The following is a 26,404-nucleotide window of genomic DNA, read 5'->3' as shown; positions in this document are numbered from 1 at the left end:
AGAACAAGCAGATTTAAGAAGAGCTACTCTCCTTGTCGTGAAAAAATACAATCTTTGTCGCCGTGATGTCAATCTCGTACCTCTGGTCCTCAGGCTCTTTGGCCAGAGGTTGGTCGCCAATGAGAGATCCTGAGGAACTGGAATTTTAATACCGCAGGATTTCTGCGGCAACAACAATGAGACCTGAAAACTGCAAAGGACCGCGAACGATAATGCTGTCAGTTGACGTAGGATCTACAAGAGACCTAATCAGCCAAAAATAAATTGTAACACAAACCAAAAACAAACTGCAAACTGCAAGGCTGATACTACGTGAAAGAGTTGACTTTGCGAGACAGCAACCCGACAGAAACCGCTGTTTCATATAGAACTGCTACATCGTCGGGTTGTTGTCTCGCAAAGTCAACTCTTTCACGTAGTATCAGCCTTGCAGTTTGTGTAGCAATAACAATGCAAGCTGTAATGGGGCAGCCAATCAAAAAAATATTTTTTTTCGAATTGTCTAGAATCCCTCTTAGCGACCAACCGCTGGCCAAAGAGCCTGAGGATTCTGTCGTAATGTCCTTACGTCTACCAATCTCGTACCCAGAGTTCTCAGGCTTTTTGGTCAGCGGGTGGGCGCCAGGAGCGACTCTGGGGTGCTGGAATTTTATTACCGCAGGATTTCTGCAGTAAAACAATGCAAGCCGTTACACATGTCGTTACGGGACAGCCAATCCAAAACATTAAATAAAATTCCAGTCCCCCAGAGTCTCTACTGGCGCCCTTCTGCTGACCAAAAAGCCTGAGGACTCTGGGTACGATATTGTACGTCTACCCAAACGATCCCATGCACAATCCCATACTCGTCCTAGTCTCCCTATAGTTTTTGTAGTGGCAACGTTTTGCTACTCATTGATGAATCATTTAGAACATCATGCCCAACTGGGAAGTAGGTACTTCATTGATTACTGGTGCAACAATGTCTAAGTATGTGAAACGAAACGGTAAAAATCTACTACATATGGTAAGGTTACCCAACAGTGATCAAGTTACTGCATGGTGTGAAAACGCTATTCCTCGATAGAGGCAGAGTAATTCATTTTATCGCTGTATATGCAATCTGCTAGTAAATAGAGTTCAGCACACGTTTTGCAATAAACGCATGAACTATAGCATGAATATTAACTATACATGTGGTTCTGTATTTTTTCTTTCTCTTTGTCCTTCAATTTTCCAGTCTTTACAATGTCCGTTATATCTCATTTTTACATCCTTCCATTATCCTTAATATTAGTTTATCTAAAACTTATTACTTTTCAGCTAGTGTTGTAATTTAGTCACAATTTTTATTTATTTATTTGGAAGAATTTCTTGTAAAAATTTAACTAGTGTGTTCTAATAAAGTTTTGGTGTTGTTGTTACGTTTTTTTTTTTTGTTTTTGTTACTTTAGTAAATAAGTGACTACACTTCGCTTGGAACGAAATTCCACGCATTTAGTTTCTTATTTTCTGACAACGTAAACATCGAGATATAAACCTTCCCCTAATATTTGCTTGAGGTACTTGTTGGGATCATTTTGGGGGAGAGTTTCTTTGCCTTTCAAACTTGTTGGGGGCTTGACTTGTCAATTAAAAAAGTTTAAAGCAGCTGAGCCAACCCGTTTGGTTGGAACGGCAAAGGGTCAAAATAGAGCCTTCTAGTCTCTGAAGTTATCAAAAATTTCTCAATCTGAATTTAAAAATGGGTAATTTACACTAAAAAGAAACTACAATATTGCTTAGGCTTCGATATTTTTTTTTAATTAATTGAGTAAACAATTTCATTGTAAGACAAGAGAAGGAAAGTAGTCATGTCCTTTCTGTAAACGGTTTTCACTTAGTTCCGCCGTCAACAAAAGGTGACCAGTCTCTAGCAGATTATCTTCCACAATTATCTCAGTCAAGAAAATGTTGTACTAACGTTACCTAATTCAAAACGAGGTAAGAGTTGACTACCATGTAAAAGACAATTTGCTTTACAAATTTTGTTTAACTTCAAAATGTGATTAACTATCGTTTATCATGGCAACGCTAATTAGCCTGTGAGACGGGGAGAGAAAATACCTGAGCACAACTCTTCCAAAAATTTATCTGGCATCATGTACAATTTTACCCTTGTTCACGGAATTTGCTGTTTACATCTTATAGTAATCATTTACCGATATATCATAGCTGTTACATTTCACAGTTATTTTTGGATAATATTTGTTGCATTTTAGAGGCTTTAGAATACTGAGAAATACCTAGATGCTTGCTGGGAGAGAATCTTGTGATTCGCGCCGTTACATATGGCGTCATTCTCTCATTGTTTTGGATGGACAATACATCCTTTTCGTTTCTTCAAAACTGTAATGCTCTTTCAGCTACAGAGCGGAGCTCAATCATTTTCTCTCCCACTTAGTGACCTCCAAAATATTTCAGGCGAAATTTGATTTGTTGTTGCATCAAAACTGCCGAAAATGGCATTTTTACTGACAAAATATGTCTGTAAAATCTGTACTATCGGCATCACATAATGCTTTCTTTAAACCTTCGTAAGTCGCTCCCGCATTGCCGTTTCTCTGTCTCCATGCCAACAGCATTGCATATGCTTTGTTACTGTATCCTTCATTGTTTTCGTGAAATCCAGTAAGCTGGGCTTCATCAAAGTTAAGCTGACGCCCAAAAGGCTTCCATTTGTTGCCAATCTTTTCTGCAAGCTGTTCTAACTCTTCATCCGACAGACTTCCCCCTTCAACTACAATGATAAAGAAAAGATACTCGTCTGGCCCCAGTTGTTCAAAGGCCGGATAACTTTATCCGCTGGATAAGGCACTATTCAGGGTCTAAAACATACTTCACGTTAAACGTTGTCCAAGGTTTTGGTACACTCCCAAACTTAACTGTGGTTAGAGTGTGCATATTCGCTTGTACAAGAGGAAATACTGAAATCTTTGCACAGATTGAAACTGTCGAATGGTGACTTATCCACTGGAGAAAGTTATCCGGCCTTTGAACAACTGGACCCTGGTTGTCCTATAAATGCTATTAGTATAAATCTACTAGTGTTCTATCACGAATGCCGTTCTCTGATTGGCTACGCTACTCGATATCTATTCTGTGATAGATAGTGAGTAGCGATTTTCAACAAAATGGCGCCCGCTTCTTCGCGTTTTCGAAGTGTCTGCGATGAGGAAATAGATAATTTACTTGTTTAGTTTTGAACGACTAGTAGATTTATACTAAAACAATTAGATTATTCGCTCTCGATTTCTATGCGTGATAGTTGATTCGGGCTTCGCCCTCATCAACTATCACGCGATAGAAATCTCGAGCTTATAATCTAATAGGCCATTTTACAGTTGTGTGCTTAGTGACCTGGCCTTGGATTGGAAGCGAGGCTGGGGGTGACCTTGTTTTGATACAAACCTCACTGCTTTTCACATGTAAATCATGCTGTTCTTATGCTAACTAGTTTTCATTTACATATGAAAAGCAATGAGGTTTGTATCAAAACAAGGTCACCCCCAGCCTCGCTTCTAATCCAAGGCCAGGTCAGTAAGCACACAACTGTAAAATGGGCTATTGTTAAATAGTAGGACTATGAGATAAAAAGCCATCTCTACAAAGTTAAATGAATAAAGGGCTGACGAAAGATAATTCTAGGCTATACAATAATACAAAGAATTAAGGAGTCAGTAATGCTATGAATCCACGAAACCCTTAAACAACAGTATGTTTATTACGATCCGTGCCATGCTTCTATTTGTTCTGTAGAAATATGCTCGCAGTCCCTTTCATTGAGCTTACATGACAGACACAACGAAAGCGTTATAAGTGAAATAGCGAACGGTCCCATTTGGCTGACATGTGTCAAAGGAATGAAATGACTAAGCAATAAAGATAATGATGATGATGATTGTTATTGTTACTGTTATTATTAGTTACTGACAAACATTGCCTCCTGTAATCTTTCGTTTCTTTGCCGGCTGAGGTGCATTATGACTAGACGGAGGTCTCTTCAGCCCTGAGGATGATGACGCACGTGCACCTACCGAAACAAAACGATTGTTCAAAAGAATGAATCAGACAACACCACTCAGAAATTGCGGCGGTCGGCTCATGATTAAGAAAACAGGACAACCATTCCTGAAGCCCACTACCTGCGGCTTGACCACTGCTGTCATTCAGAGTCGGTTGACAATAACTAGAGCTCTCTAGTTATTGATTTGATTGAAGATATCAAGGTGCGTAAACACCACTCTACCTGTTGGTTATGAGGATTACCTTTTGATTTCTGAAGGGTTTAAAGATGTCCTTGTAAGTTCGAGATTAATCAAGCTAGGATTTTGGAAAAACCAGCACTGCACCTACTCAGAAAATTCGGGGGATAAGATTTTGTGCCCCAAGATGTTCTGCTCTTCAACGATGATCTACATAGTCCGAAGAAAATCAAGTCATGTGTTGGATTTTTTAAAAATTAATGACGCCTCTTCCACACGAACAAGTTTTCCTTGACAAAGTTCTTTTTTTACAATTCGTCGGGTATGATGGGTGGACAAGTTTTCAGTATGCTTGTTAAACACCTGGCACGACAGTTTTTTAACCCAATATGAGTTTTCCAAGGAAAACTGGACAAATTGCCTCGTACATATCTGGACATAAAACTTTTCAAATGCAGCCTTGTCGAGGAAATCGTTCCTTCCTCGGCGTGTACAACCATCTCAATATGGCTTTAAAATACATCTTCAACTTACCTACGAAATCAGGAAACATAATCCTAAGTGTACTAAATTTTCTAGTCGTTTGACTGTTGTTAAAGTTTCGAAATACGTATTACCTGCATGATGTTCAGTTGAGGGTTCGTTTGAAGCTGTGGTACTTGAAACAGATGACGTTTTGCTTTCTGCAGCTAATTCATATTATGAACAGAAATAATATCATTTAAAGTTAGCCAATGTAGTTGCAATGTGTTGATGTTAAGAGGAATTCAAAAGAACTGACTTGAGAGACCGAATTCAAACCAAGATCTGTATGGAAACTATGTATGAAGTGTGCGCAGAAACATTCTTGTAGAAAATGACCATTGCATCATATCACAAGGACCTACTTACCAAGTAACACTTGGAGAAAGTAACTATTAACTAACTAAACTAACTACCTTTATATAGAGTTTACTTACCTCCAAAGTGCGGCCAATCTTTGAAAACCAACGCATCGCTTAGAATGTGAGCAGTAAGGGAAGCAGCCATTATGCTAGCGAAAGTTCGCCATGAATCTTTTTTAGACTCTCTACCATCTGCAAAGTCCGAAACGCCTTTGATGACGATCCATTCAACATCCAAGTCATGCGCTGCGGTGTACAGGCCTAAAAGACGTACATAAGACGTGTCCTTATATAATTATAGGAAAAAAAGAAGGCAGGGAATCGATATAGCCAGTATTCACAACACAAAAGAAAGGATTTAGGTCTGAGTTCAGTTAGAATAACCTCATCTGATTCCATACAGATTTTACCATTTGGAAGTAACGTTGCAGGACCAGTTTATTCATTGTAATCTCTGTGTCCGGAGACGGGAATCCTAGTCAGCAACGCGTTACTGTCTTTCTATAGAGTAATTACCATCGTAAGGCCACGCTATGACAATAATTTTTTTTTTAAGGTACAATACCATCCTCAACTTCATTGTCGAGAGAGTAAACAGCCCAGGACAACAGCTCCTAGCAGTTCAAAGCAAGCCAAACTGATCAAGAGAGGAGAGAAGCACAAAATCAGGCAGAAAACTGCGCCTGATCCTCAAGGTTGGCGTTGCGCAGTCAGGACTAAAGTTAAGTCCACTTTTTAACAAAGCAGATGCTAGTCAAAGAACCAGGGACAAAGATTTCAGCCTTTCTCGGTCAGACACTGGGTCACCAATGGGTTGTTAAGCGAGAGCTGTTAGACAAACCAAGCTGGAAGCTTCCATCAAGGGAGAGTCTCTTATCCACCCGACCAAGGCAGAACAAGATTGTCTGAGGTTGCCTACAAGTACTGATGCTCCCAGAAAGATGCAGAAAATAGACAATAACGCAACCTTGCGACTGCAAACCGCAGCTATGGCAAACATGATTAGGCTATTTAGCATGTGGCTATTGGTTAACCAAATTTTATGGAGAGCCATCAGACAATGCAAGAGCTTAGCGTCAACATTCTTCCCATGCCATCTCTATATAGTCACCGTGTAGAATATCCATCACTTTTTCTGTCCCTAAGTCAAAATTACTTGTCTGTAAAATTGCTCTTTCAGCCTAGACAGACCGGGAGTCCTGTGCTAGGTCAACAAAGATGCGCGCTTTCATGTACAGGAAATACCTTCCGACAGTGTTACGAAGATCGATATTTTAAAACAAGCGTTCTTTTTTAAAACTTAACGCTCCACATCTATCTGTTGTTAAGTTATAGTTAAACCCTTACCTTCGCCTTCCATTTCGATTGCGATTGCCTGAGGAAATCGCTCCATGAGCTGCTTTCGTCTATCCTTGTTATCAACTACCTCCGGGCCACTAAGGAACACGCCATCCCGATGCACATCTACCTTCAGTTTGTCTGGGCCTACTAGTGGTGCTTCCCAACCGTCATCTGCGTTCTGTATCAGTTGCGCAAGATATTTTTTTAAAGGAACACTAACGCCACGTTCTTGGATTCCATCCTGTGTGACCTTGGTAGGGGCATAGGTTATTAACTTTGCTGAAACGACAACGTCTCCAAGCTTGACTTTTTCGGCATTTAATCCACCACAGAAACCTACGCTGAATACAGCTTTGGGTCTTAAGATCCTGACAGCATTTGGTACAACAATTACAGATCCTTGAACGGAGGAACCCCTATAGCATTTAATTACAGCAATTGTCTGCCTCGTCTCATCGTCACCAATATCCCCGAAGTACACATAACCAAGTGTTTTGTGGTGACTCTTGAAGAACCCGGCATTCAAATGAGAAAGACAAGCTAAAAACTCACAGTTCTCCACCGTCAGTAACAAAAAGTCGATTGGGAGTTGGACATGTTTCCAATCCTTCGACCTCTTGGGAAGATCCTTGTTCTTTGGCAGAATAACATCGACCTCTGGTGGATCACTGGTGTTGTCTCCAGTCGCTGGCATTGTTAAAAAAACCTCACTTCCTATCAAAGAAGGGCACTAAGTATTAATCAATCCATCAAACAATTAATCAATCCTGATTTAAATCGGTACATGGATGTACCGATTTAAACAGGAATTGTACAATTCTAGTGTTTCTTGGAGCATGACGAATTGTTCATCATGCGCGAAAACATTAAAGGAATAATAAATAAGCTAAGGCACTATATGAACCTCCGTACTCTAAAACAACTGTAGTACAACACTTATCTATCCTTACCTAAGCTGTGGTATTACGAGCTGGAGTAACCGGCTTATAAATCGAGTTTGTGCCAGGCAAAATACTAGTTATTGCGTTCGAAATAATCTCGATCATGATCAGGCTGTGTGATAATGAGTCTCTTCCAATTAAAGTCAGCAAGGAAACTGCCAGGATATATAACGGACTAAAGAAATCCAGCTGCAAAATAAAAGCTGGCTTAGTATCAGCAAAAAGGTTTTCTGGAATGCAACCTTAAAATAGATATAAAGAAAATACCAGTAGCCGAGTAAGAATAGTACCAGTAGGTGAGAACTGCAAAAAAAGCCTAATATTGTAAAAGCATTTGGTTAATAAGATATTTTGCAATACCAAGTTTACTACAAAGCCAAATACTAGCTACAGCTATAACCTGAGATTAGCACCAGGACCAGTAGCAATACCAAGAACCAAAAGACATGCGAACTCTTTTATGGCGCGGGCAGCAAGGCTCCTCTGTTTATGATTGTCTATTTTTAACTTTAGATCCAATTATGTAAATCCATTGTATATTTATTTTTTAAGATTGATGAATAAAGCTTATTATTACATATTACTCTCAACATCACTTGAACATTGTATATACGAAGTAATCATGAACATAAAATCAAGCCTCGTGCATGTTGCCCTCACAACTGTTTCAATACTCTTCTTTACAGATTTATTCAATGACTGAAACCCTCTATTAACAAGAGGAATTATGCCCCAGTCCTTCTTCTCGCAGGAATTTTACCCCAGTCTTTCTTCTTTCAGGAATTTTGTCCAAGTCCTTCGCCTTACAGGAATTTTGCCCCAGTCTTTCACAACCTTCATTAAACAGTGTGATGACAGTTTAGAAAATCAGTATAGGATCTGGACATGTTTTAAAATGTCGTATAAAGTCCTTTTTGACATTCTGGCACGGCTTACTCTAGTACGGCGTACAAGATGATGTTCCAGCCGACTCTCAATAAATTTGACTTTGGAAAATATTGAACGCAAAGGTTTGCAACGTGACAAAAAGATACAGACATTTACATTTTATATTGCTGTTCATAGAAAAAAAACGCTCAGTCATAAACATATTCTAAACTAACTTTCAGCCTTGGTTGTGTTGTTCAATAGTATACAGCAGGTAATACGAGTCTTCTAAACACGACTGCGTGGGAGGCTAATCAACTTCCGGATCCTGTTGTGGTCGACTCAGTCTTTTCTCAACAAAACTGATTGGTTACCTTTTTCTTTTTTTTTCTTTTTTTTTTTTTTTTGCAATTATGCAAACTCAGTTTGGTACCGGGAAATGACGTCACCAGTATCAACATTATAGGAATACGAGACCACACAATTAAGGGGATATGGGATATTTAAAGAAAATATTAAAGGGATACGGGATACCCAGCCTCTCTCCCCCCCCTCCCCCTCCCCAAGGAGCTCTAACGTTAGGCTCGATTTCCGCCGTTCCCTCACAGGTCACCAAAGTGCAATATAAGGGTTAAAATTCGATAGAAAATTAAACAACAACATTCCTTCTAAAACCCACAAAAATTACAATAAGGTCTAAAAAAAAGCTTACCTGGTGTGTTTTGCTGTGTTTACATAGCTTCTCAGAGCTTGAGCGGTTTGTCTCTCAGCGGCTGGTGCACGTGCAGCACTGTATATGTAAATGAGAAGGTTGGAGGACTTGAAGTCCAATTTGAATGAAATTTGACCCGTAATTTGAGGGAAACACTTCGAAAACCTTGTTAAAACTTGGTCGCCGGGAAGACTCTGGGGACATCGAATTTTATTACCACAGGATTTCTGCGGTAAAACAATGGCAACCGTTACGGAACAGCCATTTTTTCGATGTCCCCAGAGTCTTCCCGGCGTTGCCCCGCTGACCAAAAAGCCTGACGACTCTGGGTACGAGATTGCTTGGACAGTTGAAATGAAAAATTAAGACCTCCCCACCCCCCCCCCCTCCCACTACCCATTTCAATGATGGAAAAATGGCGCGTTTTGCTTCATCATTGATTGTTTTTTTTTTTTTGGGGGGGGGGGGGGGGGGGAGTGGGTTAATTTCCTTTTTTCTATTCTGTCCAGGATTGTAGCTCAACATTCTTCCAAAAAAATACAGTATGGTATTTCACATTAGATAAAATAATTTTGCCGGAGTAGGATAACGATTATATTATTGAACAAATGGTCACTAAATGCCATTTTCAGACAAAAAGAAGTCGTGATTGTATGGTAGTTAAGACAACAAACACCGAGACAAAATGTCAGTGAGAATACGCAAAAAATTAGCAAATTATATCTAGCTCAACAAGTAAGTTGATAGAAATTTGCTTTAACAACACGACACGGGGTCATGACGCTTACGCTCCGCCAACGACAACATACTTTTAGAATTCACAATCAGTGTCTCGAGGTCATTGTCAGCTGAGGCAAATATGTTTTTTAATTGTGAAAGCTTTGAGTCTCAAGGAGTTTCAATGTAAGGAAAATAAAAGCGCTGGTGAAACATTCTCGCTTTTCAAATGTCAGCCCTTAGTAAGAAATCAAACAAGCAGTGCAATGCATGTCTCTACTGGCAGACGCACGCAGAATATGAGCCATTTCTTAACTTATAATGTATTTTTCTCAAACTAAAATTAACACCGGATACCTAAGCGAGCAAAAGGGACAATATTTAATCGAGCGAAAGTAAACTAAGTCGTTCGATTAGCTCGGCACTCGATTTCGATCGAGCAATTAATCAAATTCACCGAAACGTTTGGACATTGAGAATAAATTAACATTGGATTTCCGAACTCTTGATCGATCGATTTAAGATAAACTTCAAGTTCTCAACTGGTTTGTAATTCGGAAAGATACTTTATCTAAAGGATTCTGACTTACACTTCCTGTTCTGCTGAATAGGCTAAAATCGTCTTCTGACGTAATTGAACTACTGTATGAGTTGACTCTGGAAGGCTACATTCTATTTCTTAACTAAGTTGAACTTCACCTAGAACTAGGCAAAGTTAGGAAAAGTTAACTAATATGTGGAACAAAGGTCTAATGATGATGCCCATCTGGTACTCGATATTAATCAAACCGCGACTAAAAATGTCCGTGTTGAGTTTTGATTAGCAAGTTTGATTACGGTACATACTGCTACGGGCATAACAATGATAAAGCCTAAATATTAGCACAGTTTTTTCGTGCATTTTTGCAGTTAGTGGAGTAGCAATTCATGAAGTTTACGTACCTTGCAAGAGTTCTTGTAAATTGTTGTAGATCTTAGTGATGCATTGACGATGCGCTGTTTTAATAACACCTTAATTAAAAAGTTGTTGCTGGAGGGGATGTTGTATCTTGCTAGAGGGGATATTATAATTGTCCTCTGTCTGACAGCAGCCGACTTTTGTGGCACTTGGCATCCGGTTTTATCTGGGCTGTTTAAGAGCGGCTGACTGAGAATATCGAGAACTCGCGGTCAAAACTGAAATTTCTGATTTCCTCATATTTTGTTAGAAGAATCCTTTTAGAGAACTATTTACGAAAATAACAATAAAACTTTCCAAAGATTTTTCGTTTCCGAGAATTCCGGCATAATGTGAAATGCCGTGATCGCGTCGCAGCCGGCGTTAAATTTTGGCGAGATTTGGTGCATTTTCAAATTGCTCGGGAAGGAGGCTTAGCGTATAGAAACGATCTTTTGAAGATAAGTTAGGCATCCTTCTGAGAATACAGTCTTATGAAAATATTCCTGGAGGATTGTTATTTACATGCAGTTTTCAAAGTCCAAAGATTCCTATTTTCAGTATTTTCGTTAACACTGGAAATTGTGGAAACTTTGCGGACAAATACTTTCGTGTCCTGGTACATCGGAATTTGTAGCAAGTATTATACTTTAGGAAATCTCTATACGTGTACTGTAATATATAAAAAATCCAGCTTGGTTAATTTAAAATCCAAGCCTTGACGGAAGTAAACACATAGGGAATTTTAATATATATATATATATATATATATTTTTTTTTTTTTTTTTTTTTTTTCAAAAATGGCAGTGGTCACGCAAGGACAAGTTAATAAATTTATTGTTCATGCTTCATTTCTGGTGGAATAAAACTAAGTTGTTATTCGGAACAAAATCTCATGTGTTGATGGATTTATCCCTATAAAAATTAATTTCATTCCTAGTAAGTGATCACCGATCGCAAAAGAAAAAAATGAAACGTTCAGGTGGTTTGAAACGCTTTCCTCGGTACGCCAGCGTTAAGAATGCGAAGGATACGAAACAAAATCAATAAATATTTCATATCAAAGTGTATCTGAAACCCACCACAGACGATTATGTTTCATTAAATCACTAGAAAAACGCCTTTGGCTCAGAAAAGTTGCGCAAAAGTTGCAGTTTTTACAAATCCTACGTTTGTCAAAGATGCATCTCATATCCTCACTGTCAATAAAATGTCGTGACAGGCACTACATTGAGCTGGACAAGCGAAGACGAGAATTTTAAAAGCTGAAGAACAAGGTATGTGTTTTCAATTTGCAGGTCCTAGACTATATATCATAAACAGAACTGAGATTTCAGAGCCGGTAGAGAAAATCATACTTTCACCTTAGTGCAAGGCTGGCCATGATAGTTATCTTCAACAGCTACAAGGCTATAATATATTTGAATGAGCACTTACTCCGGTTCCAATGCCTGCAAAATAGGCATTCAATGAACCATCCCCATTAATGTGAGCAATAGTCCACCCTTCTCAGTCAGATCCGGATAGAAGAGCACAAGAAAATAACCAAGGTTATTTGCATATTATGGCCATCACTGTGTACATAGCTATTTTAAACTTGCTATTTAAAAAAAGACGCAAAATGGTTATAAATAGCAATGTGCGTTCTTGGTTTGGAGTGGTTTGCTCGATACTAGGAACTGTATTTCTTCTTCCGCGATGTCATATTTTGCAGTTTCTATATATTTTCGGTTCCATTTATGGCTCCGTGCTCATTTTCGTCCTTGATGGACGACGAGTCTGGTTGAGGTCAAAGTTCGTACAATTACAGCAACCTGCGTTTCTTTGAGTGAATGCCAAAAAGATATCCCCAGTCATCCAGGTCCCAACGCCAGGAAGGTGTTTGCTGACGACAAAACTGGCAGTGAAATGTAACTAATCCTCGCGTGTGCATGTTAGTAAAGCTACGATGACCCAAGAACAAAAGTCTTTACATTGATGGAATTTGATATTCTGAAAGGATGAGTCGAATAACAATCTAACCATCTGCCCGCGTCGTCGAGATGTCCACGGTCTTCGTTGGCGGTAACCTCCCACGCAGTCGTTTTTTTAGGGGACTCGTATAACCTCCTCCCCGAGTCCCCTCAAAACGACTACAGCCAACGGAGACCGTAGACATCTAGTTTAGACGTCTAGTTTAGTCGGAGGGGGTCGAGAGGGAGAAAATCTGCGTGACTAGCATTCCTCAAACGTTGCTTGTCTTCGTGCTCGCGAAACCCAGATATGCCTGGATAAGCCCTAAAACCATCATCATCATTGTCATCATCATCATCACCATCGCCATTATCGTCATCATCATCATCGTCGGTGAATCGAATAAAGGCCTTAGAGGTACGGCATGTTGCTTTACTTTTTTTGTGAGCATGAGAAACCTGCGGTTACTATTAAATGACATCTGTGGGGCGGAAATACTTCGGACCATTGTTGAATACCTTTTACGTGCAAGGGTATGTTTGTACTGAAGGAGATTCAAAATTCGTTCAAATTAAAGTAGCCACAGTGATAGAATGATTGCTGAGACCATTGCGGTTTTTGAATATTATTTTCTCTTTGTTTGTTTACGTTTTATCAGTCACCTTTCCTTCTAAGACCAGGGTATTGTGTCTCCATACCACATGGTACCCTCCTCTTAGATAAAACAGTAGTTTACCCGCTTTCTCTTCTCGCCGCATTAACTAAATTCATTGTCCTCTTTTTTAAATGTCATATTTACTCAAGATTGTTTGAGGGCCGGTTGGAAAAAGCAAGCGCCTGGGATCTAGGGATTATTTTCAGCAAACTTATGCATCTATTAACAAGTTAAATACGTTGTAACCAGCTTTGAATCAATGTTATTTTCTTTACTATGGAAGAAAATACTTAAAAAGAATCAGAAAATGCTGTTTAATTAGGAACGATAAAGGTCGTTTATTGACAGGCAGACAGACAAACAAACTACACGGGTTAGTTGAACTCCTGCGAAAAAGATGAAAATACCACTGAATTCAACGTGCAGATGAAACCTTCTACTCGAAAATATGCCAAAGCGCTGGGCAAAATGGAATTTTATCTCATATCAGCGGGATCGAAGCGGCAGGTAAATACAACTCGGATACTACACTGTAGTTATAAAAACGTAAATATGTCATTAACCCTATCTAAGGACTGTGAGGTAGAAAATGTCGCTGTTTCGTACAGCTTCATTCAGGCCCGTAGCGGGTGTAGGGGCAGAGATGGCTGGAGCCCCCCCCCCCCCCCCCAGAATTTTTGGAAGTTAAAAAGCAATGTGCCCAAAAATATATAATTTAAACATGTTAATATTGAATTCTGACGCTGCAAGCGCCTTTTCACAACCTTTAATAGTCTGTCACTACCTGTCAGTTTCCTTCGCTAACAGGCACTCCTATCTTGTGAATCGGAAATAAGAATCAAAATGGATTGAAATCAACCAATCTGAAGCCGTGAAAGCTGTCGAAATATACTACTTGTTTTCTAAGACATCCGCTCATTTTAAGCAATACAAATGTCCTTAGTTTATAACAATTTAGTGTTCCCGCGTTGTCACACAAAAAAGCCACACAAATATGTCCCCAAGACTAGAGAAAAAAATTCTCTTGCAGTCGGATTCTTACTGCCCGATTCCAAGTTTAAAAAGAAAAAGAAAAATTTGACGTCGTTTGTCTACGTCGTCCTTCAAACGGGAAATTAGGAAACTTCACGTAGTAGTCCACGTTAAAAGAAAAGGCAAAAATAAGACCCGAGAGTGTCATCCAGGTGCAAAGTTACTGTTTTACTTACTAAATCTACCGGGGTTTTTTATGTTCTTGTTGCATCTTAAACTCCCAAGTCAGTCTGGTTTTGAGTGACAGTGCGGGGGGGGGGGGGGGGGGGTAGTTTTGTTTCACCATTTTGCTAAGCCCCCTCAGTTGTTTTAGCCTTGCTACGGGCCTGTTCATTTTAGAACTGAGCAAATTGTAACTCTTCCGTTTAGTGTAAAACGTACTAGTTGCGTGAAGTACAATAATGAAATTTGTCGATCATTCTGACGTTGCGTTATCGGAGAACTACCCTGCGAGCAGAGGCCCTTCGATCTTCCTAGATAAGTCGGGAAGATCGAAGGGCCTCTGCTCGCAGGGTATCGGAAAACGTGGCGATTAGTTATCACTTACTCTAACTGTGAATAATTTTTTGAATAGAAATATTCAGCAACGAAAAACTGTTTAGAGCATTACATTTTGTGTTGTAGCGATAACTGTCATTCTCTCGGGAAAATATATTATACAAACTAAATGTATTTCAAATGTGTTAACTAGTACTTGCGTGACCAATGCGATATTTCGCAGAAAATACACAAAAAAATTCCCTTATGTTAAATTTTGTTAACATTTGACTATAAATGTTATACCCAAACTGGATTTCTTACATGTTACAGTAAAATAACATATCGTACCTCAAGCATACCTGTTATTGTAAGTTAGACTTATTTTATTTAAGGTATATAAAACAATACAAAACTTATTAGATCATAAGATTTAGTTTAGGAACAAGAATTTTATAATTCTCCGGTAAAAATAACACACAAACAATAATTTATTGCAACATGTCATCTTGTCCTTGCGTGATCACTGGAATTTTTTGAAAAAATATGTCAAAAATTCCCTATGTGTTTTATTCCGTCAAGGGCTGGCTTTTAAATTACCCAAGCTTAATTTTTTGTATGTTGCAGCACAAGAATAGAGCTTTTCTTTAGTGTAAACTTTCATTGTAAATTTCGATGTACCAGGAATAGAATTTTGTCTGCAAAGTTTCCACAATTTCAAGTGTCAACAAACATGCTGAAAATAGGATTCTTCGGACTTTGAAAACTGCATGTAAATAAGAATCCCCCAGCAATATTTTCATGAGACCGTATTCTCAGAAGAATGCCTAACGTAACTTCGTTTTCATACGCTGAGTCATATTCCTTCCCGGGCGATTTGAAAATGCACCAAATCTCGCCAAAATTTAACGCCGGCTGCGACGCGATCACGGCATTCCATTTTATGCCGGAATTCTCGAAAACGAAAAATCTTTGGAAATTTTTATTGTTATTTTCGTAAATAGTTCTCCAAAGGGATTCTTATGACAAAATATGAGGAAATCCGAAATTTCAGTTTTGACCGCGAGTTCTCGATATTCTCAGTCAGCCGCTCTTAAAGGGCTGTTTATATGAAGGGAGGAAGATCTAAGATCCTACAAAGCAGATTATCCTGGTGTCATATGTTTTCTGTATTCAGTTTACATGCAAAAAATTGTACTTGGGCCTAGCGATAGGATCTTCCGAGCTGAGAGATAGGAAGACCCTAGCACCATGTAAACTAAATTCGCTCTGCAGGTCCTAGTACTAGGGACAAGAAAAACAAACATGGCGACGGCCAGGCGTTCAGCTACTAGAAAATCAACAATTTTTCTTCCTTTCCTTCTAGCACTTGGTAACCACCCCGAACGAGTTTTCAGCAAATTTTCAAAAGAGTAGAACGTGTTCTCCTCGTTACCAGAGCTCAACGCGCTTATCGTGCAACTCCCATTAACAGAAAAATATCCCCTGCTATGCGCGCTGTTGTTTGATCGCCGAATTCCCATGAGACTATAATGCAAACACAGCACTCGATAGGGAGCTCATTTGAGAGGCTATCAGGACCAGCATACAGCTCCTCATGACTTCAACATGACACCGTACACTAAGCTTTCGCGAAGGGTCAGGCAACTAATTGTTATTGCTGTCTATGACTCGTCAATGAAAGAGTACACAGAGTGCTAGTACAGTATGTTGATTTGAACTTGGTACTTCTAAGGGGCGAAAATGAGAAAATAAATTTGAGCAACGCCTACAAATGAATGAAAGAGCTTTATCCAAAAAATTTCCACGATATAATCACCCCCGTTATGTTTAATAAGGGAGTTTTCACTCTGCGAGTGTACCGTGCGAAACGAAGCCCAAAAACATAGACCTAAAATTTTCTTGGGCTAAGCATGAACACCTACGGGAGAGACTCGCTCAGTATAGTCAATGCTGCTACTTCGCGATACAAAGTCACTTATTGTAGTCATAGTTAATTGAGGGAATGGTTAGGAAACCTTGCCATGAAAACAATGGTGCTGCAATTATGTCGGAATAGCCGTGATCCTGTACAATCCTTTGTTTTAACGTTTACACTACATTTGAATGTCTTAACAAAAACGTTTCGATTGGTCAGTTGCTCCAACACATTCCAAATTCTATTGGTGTTTGTGCAGGGTCAAGGCCAAAAAAGGCAAACAAAAACATATAACAACGAAGTTTGTCAGGTTTCATAACCATTGCCTTTACTTAACTATGTTGTAGTGAACAACAAAATATACTAACTGCAACAAAGGACACGAAAGACACTAGCAGGAGCCCATTTTAGACCGATGTCTAAAAGTGTTAGTATAGTAGGGTCTAGTAGCTATACGCTCCAAGTAATGGGCTCCTGACACTGCTGAGTCCAGCTAGCTCGAGCAATTATGACGCATGTGATGACAATGAGCCAAAAACAGCTACTCGTGTTTATGAGCAAGCACCTCAGAATAAATAGTTCATTACTACTAGGACAGACTATTCTAGCAAGTATATCAAGGATTGCAATACCTTTGTTTAACAGTAAGCCTAACCGACGAACCCTCAGATTCTATAACTTGATATTATTCCCTACTCCAGAAACTATGGGATGTCTAACACAGGTAAGCGATTGTGAAAACATGGACTGTTATTAATGTCAGTGGGAATCTGATGTGAAGAAAAACTTGTTTTAGATGAAGCAGCTTTAACAGGAGTTACGCCATTGGCCATGAAAATATCGAAAATTGCAAATTTTACCCAAAGCAATCCCACAATCCCACTCTCGTGCCGTCTCCACATACTCTTGTAGAATGGAACTTTAGCTACTAATTGACGAATCATTTAGAACGTTACCAGGGAAGGATGTAGTTTATTGAAATACTATTAACAGCAACAATTAGTTACTCAACTTCTAACTCTAACACCGTAGAGTGATTTAAATTACTGCATTACTTGAAAGTACTGTATGTTCCTCGGTAGACGCAGAGTAATTCATTGTATCACTGTATCTGCTGGTAAATAGAGTTCAGTGCACGTGTAATAATAAACGTATGAGCTGCTTGCCTGACTTTAGTAAATAATTGACTACACTACACTTCGCTTGTCCAGGGATCAAGTTCTCCAGGAACGAAGGCTACGTACAATTAAATTTAAAGCTCTTAGTTCCTGACAACGTAAGCATCCAAATAAAGACCCTCGGCTTATTTTCGCTGGATGGACTTATTGGGGGTCATTTTGGGAGAGGGTTTTTCAGGGGGCGGGGGGGGGGGGGGGGCTTATACAGGAGAGAATTTTGTCTTTGAAAATTGGTTGGGGTTTTACTTGCAAAATGAAAGCAGCTTGAAGCAGCTTAGCCAACCCAAAGAGCCCATTGGAGTACAATAGAGAGGCGTCTAAGCCGGATGGCAAGTGGATTACAGAACCAAGTCAACTTTTTTGGGCAAATTGGAGAAAGATCTGACATGCGAAATCCAGGGCAGTACTAGGAGAATAGCAAATACTATCTCGGATTTGAGTAGCCAATCAGGGCACGAGGAAAACAGTATCCACTGATACATACTAATACATACTAATCAGATATAAGTAATTTAAGGATAAATATCTTTGATTACTCACACGACACTAAGTGCCAGAAAGACTATAAAATGGCTAAACATTTTGTGCTCTATCAACATGATTAAGGACTAATCACAGAACGTCTCCGTTTTTAGCACTACTGCATGGTCATTGTTTTTATCACTTGATGTCATTGATTATGGAATAACTACCATTTATTTTTGTCAAGCTACAGTAATGCCAAACATTGTGAGTTGTTCTGATTTCTGACAAAACCGTGTTCACAATACTGCTACGAATTGACAATAAAGAACGCTACGAAGCCTTTGCAAGAATAACTCATGAAGCATATACTTTCTTTAAAATGTAAACCAAGCTTGGCTACCTATTTTCCCGCTCTTTTCGAGTTGGAGCAGTAAAAGGTCAAGTCAGAGCCTACTAGTCTCTAAAGTTGTCAGAAATTTCTCAATCTTAATTTTAAAATGGTTGCTTTACAATAAAACCAATTTCAATGTCGCTTAAGTTCCGATATTTCTTAATTAAGTAAGCAAACTTCTTCGTAAGGCAAGAGATAGGCAAGAGAAAGAAAAATAATAATAGCCTGCAAACGGTTTTCACTCAGTTTCGCCGTCGACAAAAGGAGACCGGTCTCTTGCAGGTTATATTCCACAATCATCTCAGTCAAGAAAATGTCATACTGACGTTACCTAATTGATAAGGAGATAAGAGTTGACTAACATGTAAAACACAATTGCTTGACAAATTCTGTTTAACTTCAAAATGTGATTACAGTCAACCTCCTTTAATTTATTGCGGACACCCTCGGTGACACCACCGCGAGTTCGTGTCCGTAATAATGGGAATTTATTTTAGTCAAACGCCTCCAATCTATTTTTGCCTGGGATTTAGTTTCTGCCTGTATTATCAGATGTGCCGTAATAGCGAGGTGTCCGCAAGGCGAGAGTTGACTGTAACTATCGTTTATCATGGCAATGTTATTTAGCCTGTGAGACGGGAAGGCAAAATACTTGCGAACCACAAAACTTTGACTCTTCCAAAAATTTATCTGACAAAAATTTTCCTCTTCTTCACGGAATTTGCTGTTTACATGATAACTATTTACCAATATGTCATAGCTGTTATATTTCACAGTTATTTTTAAATAATATTTGTTGGGGGTTATAAAATACGAGAAATGCGAAGAGTTGGGCGGCTGGTCGTTGTTGGGAGAGAATCTTGTGATTCGCAGCGTTACATATGACGTCATTCTCTCGTTGTTTTGGATGGACAATACATCCTTTTCGTCAGCCTTCAAAGCAGTAATACTCTTTAAAGGGAACCTCCGCTCTGACAACAAACTTTGACGTTAAATTGTTGGAAATGTCATAAATTCTAACTTTTAAAGTAGATTTCAACAATTTAACGTTAATTAATTTCAACAGTGGAGGTTTCCTTTAAGCTTAAGAGCGGAGCTCCATCATTTTCTCCCCCACGTAAGTGACTTCCAAAATATCTCAAACTAAGTAGGATTCAAATTGGTTTGTGTATGCCTGTTGTTGTTTCAAAACTACCAAAAAGCAGCACTCAGTACTGACAAAATTTTTCTGCTAAATCTCTACGACCTACATCTACTTCACACAATGCTTCATTTAAAACTTCGTACGTGGCCTTCTTGCCGCCTTCTCGTTGCCATGCCAACAGCATTGCATATGCTTTCTCACTGTATTTTTTATGGTCTTCGTCAAATCCAGTCAGCTTGTCCTCAATAAACTTAAACTCACGCCCAAGAGGCTTCCATGAATTCCCAATATTATTGGCAAGCTGACGTAACTCTTTAGTCGATGGATTTCCCTCTTTGACTATAACGATAAAAGAAAAGAGACTTGTCTGTCTGTCCTATAAATGCCGGTAGCTAATTATGCGAAAAAAAGCCATCCTGACGAAAAGAAATGATTGAAGGTCTATGGAATGCGAAGCATACAAAGCATACGAGTCTCGAAAATCCCACGGAAAAATAGGAGACTGTAAACAGTCTACTATCAAGATTAGACATTAATAATAACGATAGGATGACTTATCAAGAAGATAGAAGAGAGTAACAACCGACATGCGAAAACCAGAGCGTCAAAACATATTGCTAGTAAGAGAGAAAATAACTATTATAAATTGTAAAAACCAGGAGAACTGCTGAAAGCGAAAAAGAATTTCGGCCATCTTTTCAGGCGCCCTTCCTTCTGGTAGGGTATGAGCTATCTATCTACATAAAATTAATATTAATTCTATTAACATTACCAGTATATATAACTGCCATTGTCATAATCACTGTATGTATCATTGTTATCAATACATTGTTACATTGTTTGTTTGTTTGTTTGTGTTTTGTAGTTTTTTTTTTTGTTGTTGTTTTGTTTTTTCAATTTCAGAAAATTGATGCTGATATTATATCAAGTGAAGCGGGCTGTGACATACAGCCTAATTCACCAAGAACGTTCCTTAAAAATCTTGCAGTCCGAAGTAATTCAAAGCTGAGGGTCATTCCAATCTAACTATCATCATCATTATCGTTGTGATTATTATTAGTTACTGGCATCATCATGATCGTCATCATAGTAGTAGTAGTAGTAGTAGTAGTAGTAGTAGTAGTAGTAGTAGTAGTAGTAGTAGTAGTAGTAGTAGTAGTAGTGGTGGTGGTGGTGGTGGTGGTGGTGGTGGTGGTGGTGGTGGTAGTAGTAGTAGTAGTTATTGAGAAGCATTTTCACCTGCAGTACTGCGTTTCTTGGCCCCTTGAGGAGAACTGGAGACCACTGGAGGAGAAGGAGATCTCTTTCTCTTTAAAGAGGACCCCTCTAGGATAGAAGAAAAAGATTTTGCCTGTTAAGGCTTGAAGGGCGCAACTTTGCTGCGCGCGATACTAAAGTCTAACTTTCTATCTGCAGCTTTAGCTCACTGCTCAATCTTCCTTGTAGCGCCGTTTCCAATTGCAACCAAAACCAAAGTAATTACTCTGGCCAATCGCAACAGTTGTAAACAACACAACGAGCCAATCAGAATTCGAAGCAAATACATGTAACCGGCGCCAAGCGCGGGAAAACGCGTGCGGCGAAAACACGATTGGTTTTTGATTTGGATTCTCATTGGTTGAGAAAGTGGCACGGGTTTTGTTAACCAATCACAGAGGGTAGTAATGCAAAACCAAAAGCAAACGCGAAATTACTTTCGACACTCAATTGAAAACCGCTCCATCTAACAATAAAAGTATTTACAGTATATCCATTTTGAGGAGAAGTTTAGATGTTTTCCTTTAAATCAAAAGCGCCGGTAGGTCCAATTGTATGGGCCAATATACGTGTTACAATTTGTCGGCCAAGAGACCAACTTCTTTATTCCGTTGTTATAGCCCGACGGGATGAAAATCAGCCTGACTAAAAAATATCTGTAGCACTGACAAAGAGTCTTTTATTAATCGCGCTCAATCATGCATGTTCTTTCTCAAATTGGGTAGAATTAAGCTCTCCAATTAATCGGTACGTTTTAATTTAGCCTTATGTAAGGACCGTGCCTACTAATAAGGAAGTATTTTTGCGTGGTTTATGACTACGCAGGAAAAGCAGATCTCAGCAAAGGGCTACTGAAATCCAAAAAGAAAATTAGTGGGGGAACCACGCATTTTTGAGAGATAATTAAGCAACAATTATTCTAAAACACAGTAAAATACAAAGCAATGTATGGTGGTATTTTTTTTTTTTTAATTGAAGCTTTATTGGAATATTTTAAGCCCGGTGAATAAATGAGAATGATGTTTTATTCAATAAATAACACAGGCATACTCGAAAAAAAAGGAAATCCGAGTGCTCCTATCAGGAGTCGAACCTAAGACCTTCCGATTACTAGTTCGGATGCTCTACCACTGAGCTACAGGAGACTCGTGAGTAGCTTTATTATCTTTGAAAAATGCATGGTTACCCCAAATGTTTTTTTTGGATACCAAGAGCACTTGCTAAGCTCTGCTTCCTAACATAGCTTTAAACTTCTCAAAAAATACCCCTGTATTAGTGGGCACCACCCATAGGAAACCCGAGTATCTCGAGATGCGCAGAACGTATGCGCAGTAACAAAAGTAGGCACCATCCTTAAAAGATCCCACTTTGATATTAGCCACTATCTATTTTTAAATCCTCGTGAAGCAAGGTTAATAAATTTGTCGGGCCGAAGGCCCGAGCGGAGCCTAGCCGCGCGAATTCGAGCGAAAAATATATTTATATATATATATATCGTTGTAGGTGCCCGTGTTGTTGCCTGGCAACAGTGCAAACGAAGTTTGGATGACGTCAGACAAAGGGAAGGTTGCTAGGCAGCAACAGGTTGGAAGACAGGTAGGCGTCAGACGCAACTAATGTTTATTCATTGAGGGCTGAACGTGTTTATTCATCGTGCAGTGAAATACGACCTAATTGTGATGCAAATGAACCACAGGAGGACGCACAAGTGACAGATTCGCTGAGGGAGATTAAGGAACGAAACTGCTTTGCTCAGAAGAACTGTTCAATACGTCAACAAACTCGCGTTTTAAATGTCTAGGAATAGTTTGTAGGTTGCTCCACAATTATTCAGACGAACTTAATATGAACAAACAAGTTTAAGAGAAGAACGACGTCCAACCCTCCAAAAACTGAACTGATGTATAGAACACCAAACAGCGTGTGGCTTAAAAACGTCGCGGTTCATACGAATAAAATCAAATGAACGAAACTATTTTACTGCAAGAAGTCAACAATTTCGATAAAGTTCGGTCAATAAATAATTTCTGAGTTCAAAAATATATAACTCTAATCTTGGAAGATTTATAAGGTTTTGATGCATTTAAAGTAACATTGCCCGGGGCAATAATGAATAACTTTTTTTATATTTGCGCAAACGCTATGAAACTTCAGGAATTTGAGGAAATTTATTTAAGAAAACATTGGTGTGCTCGGATAATGTTCATTGATGTTACCGTGACAGCAATCCCTTTTAAAATGAAGAAAAGTCCTTTTCTCACTGTAACGTTTGTGTTTTTAGTTTATATTAGCGTTCCTTCATTGGTTTTGATTACGTTTTGTTTAATTCGGCGCTTTTCTGAAGTTTTGGCAATTTGGCCATTTGGCAATCGTGACTTAATTGCCGCGTCATATGACGTTATCACCTTCCGTTAGGAATTTCAAAGGAAGCATCCCGGTCTAGATAGGATTAAGTTTGCATAGAGGGATACAAAATGTTTGCTGGCAAGAGCACTGGGTAAACTGGTGCTGTTGCCGGATGAAATCATTACTAAGCAAAATGGTAGAGAAGTATGATCTAAGTATACTTACCAGGCTTGTCTGTCTCTTTACATTTGTTGAAAGCCTGTAAATCAATCAAAGTTCACTCTCACTCTTGTTTAAAACAACAAATTTTGATATACATTGGACACTTTTCGTTGTTTTTTTTTTTTTTTTTCATTTTTTTTCATTGGCTCACCATAAGCAATTACCAGACTTATCATCAAACACATGCGACAGCGATTTCACTATGTCTACACTTTAAAGCATTTGAAACAGTATCAGTATTCATAACACGACAGAGCAGCCAGCGCATTTCAGTCGATCGGCCTAATCGAAGAACAACACAATGTTGAAAGGGGCAGTGTCAATGGTTTTTTGTGTTTAACTTTGAATAGCCAAAAAACATATTTGCATCGATGAAATGGTCAAAACAATGGTTCAGTTTTGTTAACAATAACCCTAATAATGCACAGAAACTAGTATAAATTGTCTTTTGCTGGGGATGGCTAGGATGGAAATGGATTGCAACTTGAAAAATATGGCCAATTTTTTCAAGTTGCTCCTGTGTACTGTAAGCTATAGTATAGAAGTCGTCAAAAACTGGTTATATATAGTTTATTCTTCATCGGATAAATCCCTTGATATTTCCTTCCCGGTGCTCTAACAGCAATTTCATGTTAGAAAAAAGGTTTTTGTCAAATATTTGAGCTATTTTGACGAAAATATAGCAAAATCGCCGTAAAAGTGCCCCTTTAAAAATGCGCTTGATATAAGCAAAATGCTGTAACAAACGAGAAGGTTTGAACCTTGCTAAACTGATAGCGGATAAAATCTGGACGGAAATTTGGATTTTTAGCCAAAACAAACCACGAGGGAATCTCGAAAGTTCGAAAGTTAGTGTAATAACAAAAAGTTGGAAACATTTGGCTGAATAAAGTGAAGTTTCCAATAATTCTAAACAAGCCACTGAAGTATTTCTAGTTGATTTTCCTTGGTCAAAGTAATTGTTCAAACCTGTGGTGGCCATCTCGGTCGGTTGGAAAATTTTAGCTTGTGATATGACGGCAAAGTGCACGCGCCTTTATCCTTTGAATGGCCACCAAAACCTACTTGAGGCGGTCACCCCATTTATGTCGCTGCGACGTAAGTACTTGTTATTACTGAAAACAGCTAACATGATTTACCTTCTAAATGAATCGCGCATGTCTCGCGCCTGCGCACCCGTGAAAAGCTAAGAATCTATAGTTTCTTTATCACTGACCTCAATCCAGGTTCGCAGTTTATCCAGTTGAAGAGGGCGCTCGGGCTCACAGCACAGGACTTTTGATTCCAAAGGAATGTAGTGTGCACAGTCATGGCGAAGACATCTCTTTTTATTGTGCCTCATGCAGCGCTTGGCGTCATCACCATGTTCTTCTAGACAGATTGTGCATCGAACACACATCTGGGTGGACATTGAACTGAGCCAGTGACACTCTTTCTTCAGTTCTTCCAAGAATTCCATTAAATGCCTGGAAAGTGTAAAGGAAAAATGAGTAAGACTAGGATGAGAGCTACACAAAACATCCAAATAGTATAATCGTGCCTATTGTCTTGGTTTTATATGTAATCTTTCCAATCACAATGACCTTTACCAATTCTTGGAACCACGACGTTCAGGACAATGCCTGGTTTCATTCAGGATTTAGTGATTTTGGAGACTGGAAGATACAGTACATTTTTAAGAGGTCATTGACTACCTTGCTCAGCTAGATTGTTTAATATATTTACCTGTACTTTTTCGGTCCTCCAGGTCACCTTGATAAACCTACATGCTACACAAGTGATTACAACTGAGTCCCGTGTCCGGTGCGGTTAATATTTTGCGATCTCCCCAGTGGTGGGGTGATTGAGGCAAGCAAATCGTATCAACGAAAATCTGACCTAATACACCTTTCTTTTCTATCATTTTCAATTGCTGATAATTCAAACCAAAACCAACTTGAAATGTTACTTAGTAATAAGAGCAAACAACGACGATGGGCAGAAACTGGCCAACGCGAGGATTTTTTTTATCATAATTAGCACCCTTACTGACCGGTGTCACACAAAAACGATGGATAAATAGTTGATGATGAGGAAGACGAAAACGATGACAGCGTCTTTTAGTGACGGTAATGACGAAAAAATAATGCAAATGGACAGTAACTGATGATGATGATGACGACGATGATGATGAATAGGATGATGATGAATAGGATGATGATGATGATGATGATGATGATGATTAACTAAGAATGTTGATAGTTATGGCAATAGCTATAACGATGGTAATGATTACGGCGATGATAATGGAGAAGGCCATGGTGATGGCAATGCATGACGATGTAGATGAGATGGTGATGATAGCGAGCTCACATAACAGGACGGATGAGGAAAGGAAATGGTTAAATAATGTCCTTGTGTGACCAGCATAACAGCTTATTTTTTTGCATTTTCACGTGATCTTCTGTTTTAATCGTCGACCTCTGGTCCTTTAGGATACGAGCACAACGAGAAATAAACAACGCAATTAAAATGCTTTAGGGAGTTTTAAAGCTGTCAGGACATTTTGCCATCCTCTTTTCTGCTGTTCTGTTGAGAAAACTCGCTATGATGGTAATGATTTCTTCTTCCTATTATCATAACACAATGCATAATGAAATTCAAAAAACCTACCACAAAACGTTCATACAATGCTCTGAAGAAGACATAGGCTCAGCTGGGTCCGTATTGGGGGGATCCTTGATATAAATCTTGATGACGGTTTT

At 39.0% G+C, this 26,404-nt stretch overlaps 2 protein-coding genes across 5 annotated transcripts in view; both read right to left on the bottom strand.

Moving 5' to 3' along the window:
- Positions 1 to 1,152: 1,152 nt before the first annotated feature.
- LOC146469403 (death domain-containing ATP nucleosidase-like) lies at positions 1,153 to 10,755 on the bottom strand. 3 transcript variants are annotated; one of them, XM_085123449.1, is made up of 7 exons: positions 10,628 to 10,755; positions 8,969 to 9,046; positions 6,455 to 7,162; positions 5,183 to 5,368; positions 4,841 to 4,912; positions 3,953 to 4,051; positions 1,153 to 2,758 (listed from the first exon to the last, which is right to left on the bottom strand). In XM_085123449.1, the coding sequence occupies exons 3-7, from the start codon at positions 7,140 to 7,142 to the stop codon at positions 2,490 to 2,492; spliced, it is 1,314 nt and encodes a 437-aa protein (XP_084979575.1). In that variant the 5' UTR covers positions 7,143 to 7,162; positions 8,969 to 9,046; positions 10,628 to 10,755; the 3' UTR covers positions 1,153 to 2,489. The 3 variants fall into 3 exon arrangements, 2 of the variants coding, with proteins under 2 accessions (XP_084979575.1, XP_084979576.1); XM_085123450.1 differs by lacking the exon at positions 8,969 to 9,046 and having other exon boundaries at positions 10,628 to 10,728; XR_014867239.1 differs by lacking the exon at positions 1,153 to 2,758 and having other exon boundaries at positions 3,974 to 4,051; positions 4,841 to 5,368.
- Positions 1,153 to 26,404, bottom strand: part of LOC146469400 (uncharacterized) — a 152,599-nt gene continuing 127,347 nt past the window's right edge. For both annotated transcript variants that reach the window (XM_085123416.1, XM_085123417.1), the window contains 6 exons: positions 26,313 to 26,404; positions 24,877 to 25,126; positions 23,664 to 23,697; positions 21,075 to 21,161; positions 19,818 to 20,174; positions 1,153 to 2,426 (listed from right to left, as the gene is read on the bottom strand). The exon at positions 26,313 to 26,404 is cut by the window's right edge and continues 1,370 nt beyond it. In XM_085123416.1, the coding sequence (XP_084979542.1) occupies positions 19,900 to 20,174; positions 21,075 to 21,161; positions 23,664 to 23,697; positions 24,877 to 25,126; positions 26,313 to 26,404 (738 nt within the window). In that variant the 3' untranslated portion in view covers positions 1,153 to 2,426; positions 19,818 to 19,899. The remainder of the gene's footprint in view (positions 2,427 to 19,817; positions 20,175 to 21,074; positions 21,162 to 23,663; positions 23,698 to 24,876; positions 25,127 to 26,312) is intronic.

Source organism: Pavona decussata, unplaced genomic scaffold (assembly GCF_977016875.1).
Source record: "Pavona decussata unplaced genomic scaffold, jaPavDecu1.1 SCAFFOLD_124, whole genome shotgun sequence".
Taxonomy (NCBI): Eukaryota; Metazoa; Cnidaria; class Anthozoa; order Scleractinia; family Agariciidae; genus Pavona; species Pavona decussata.
The sequence above is the reverse complement of the archived record's forward strand: the minus strand, read 5'-3'. Positions and strand labels throughout refer to the sequence as shown.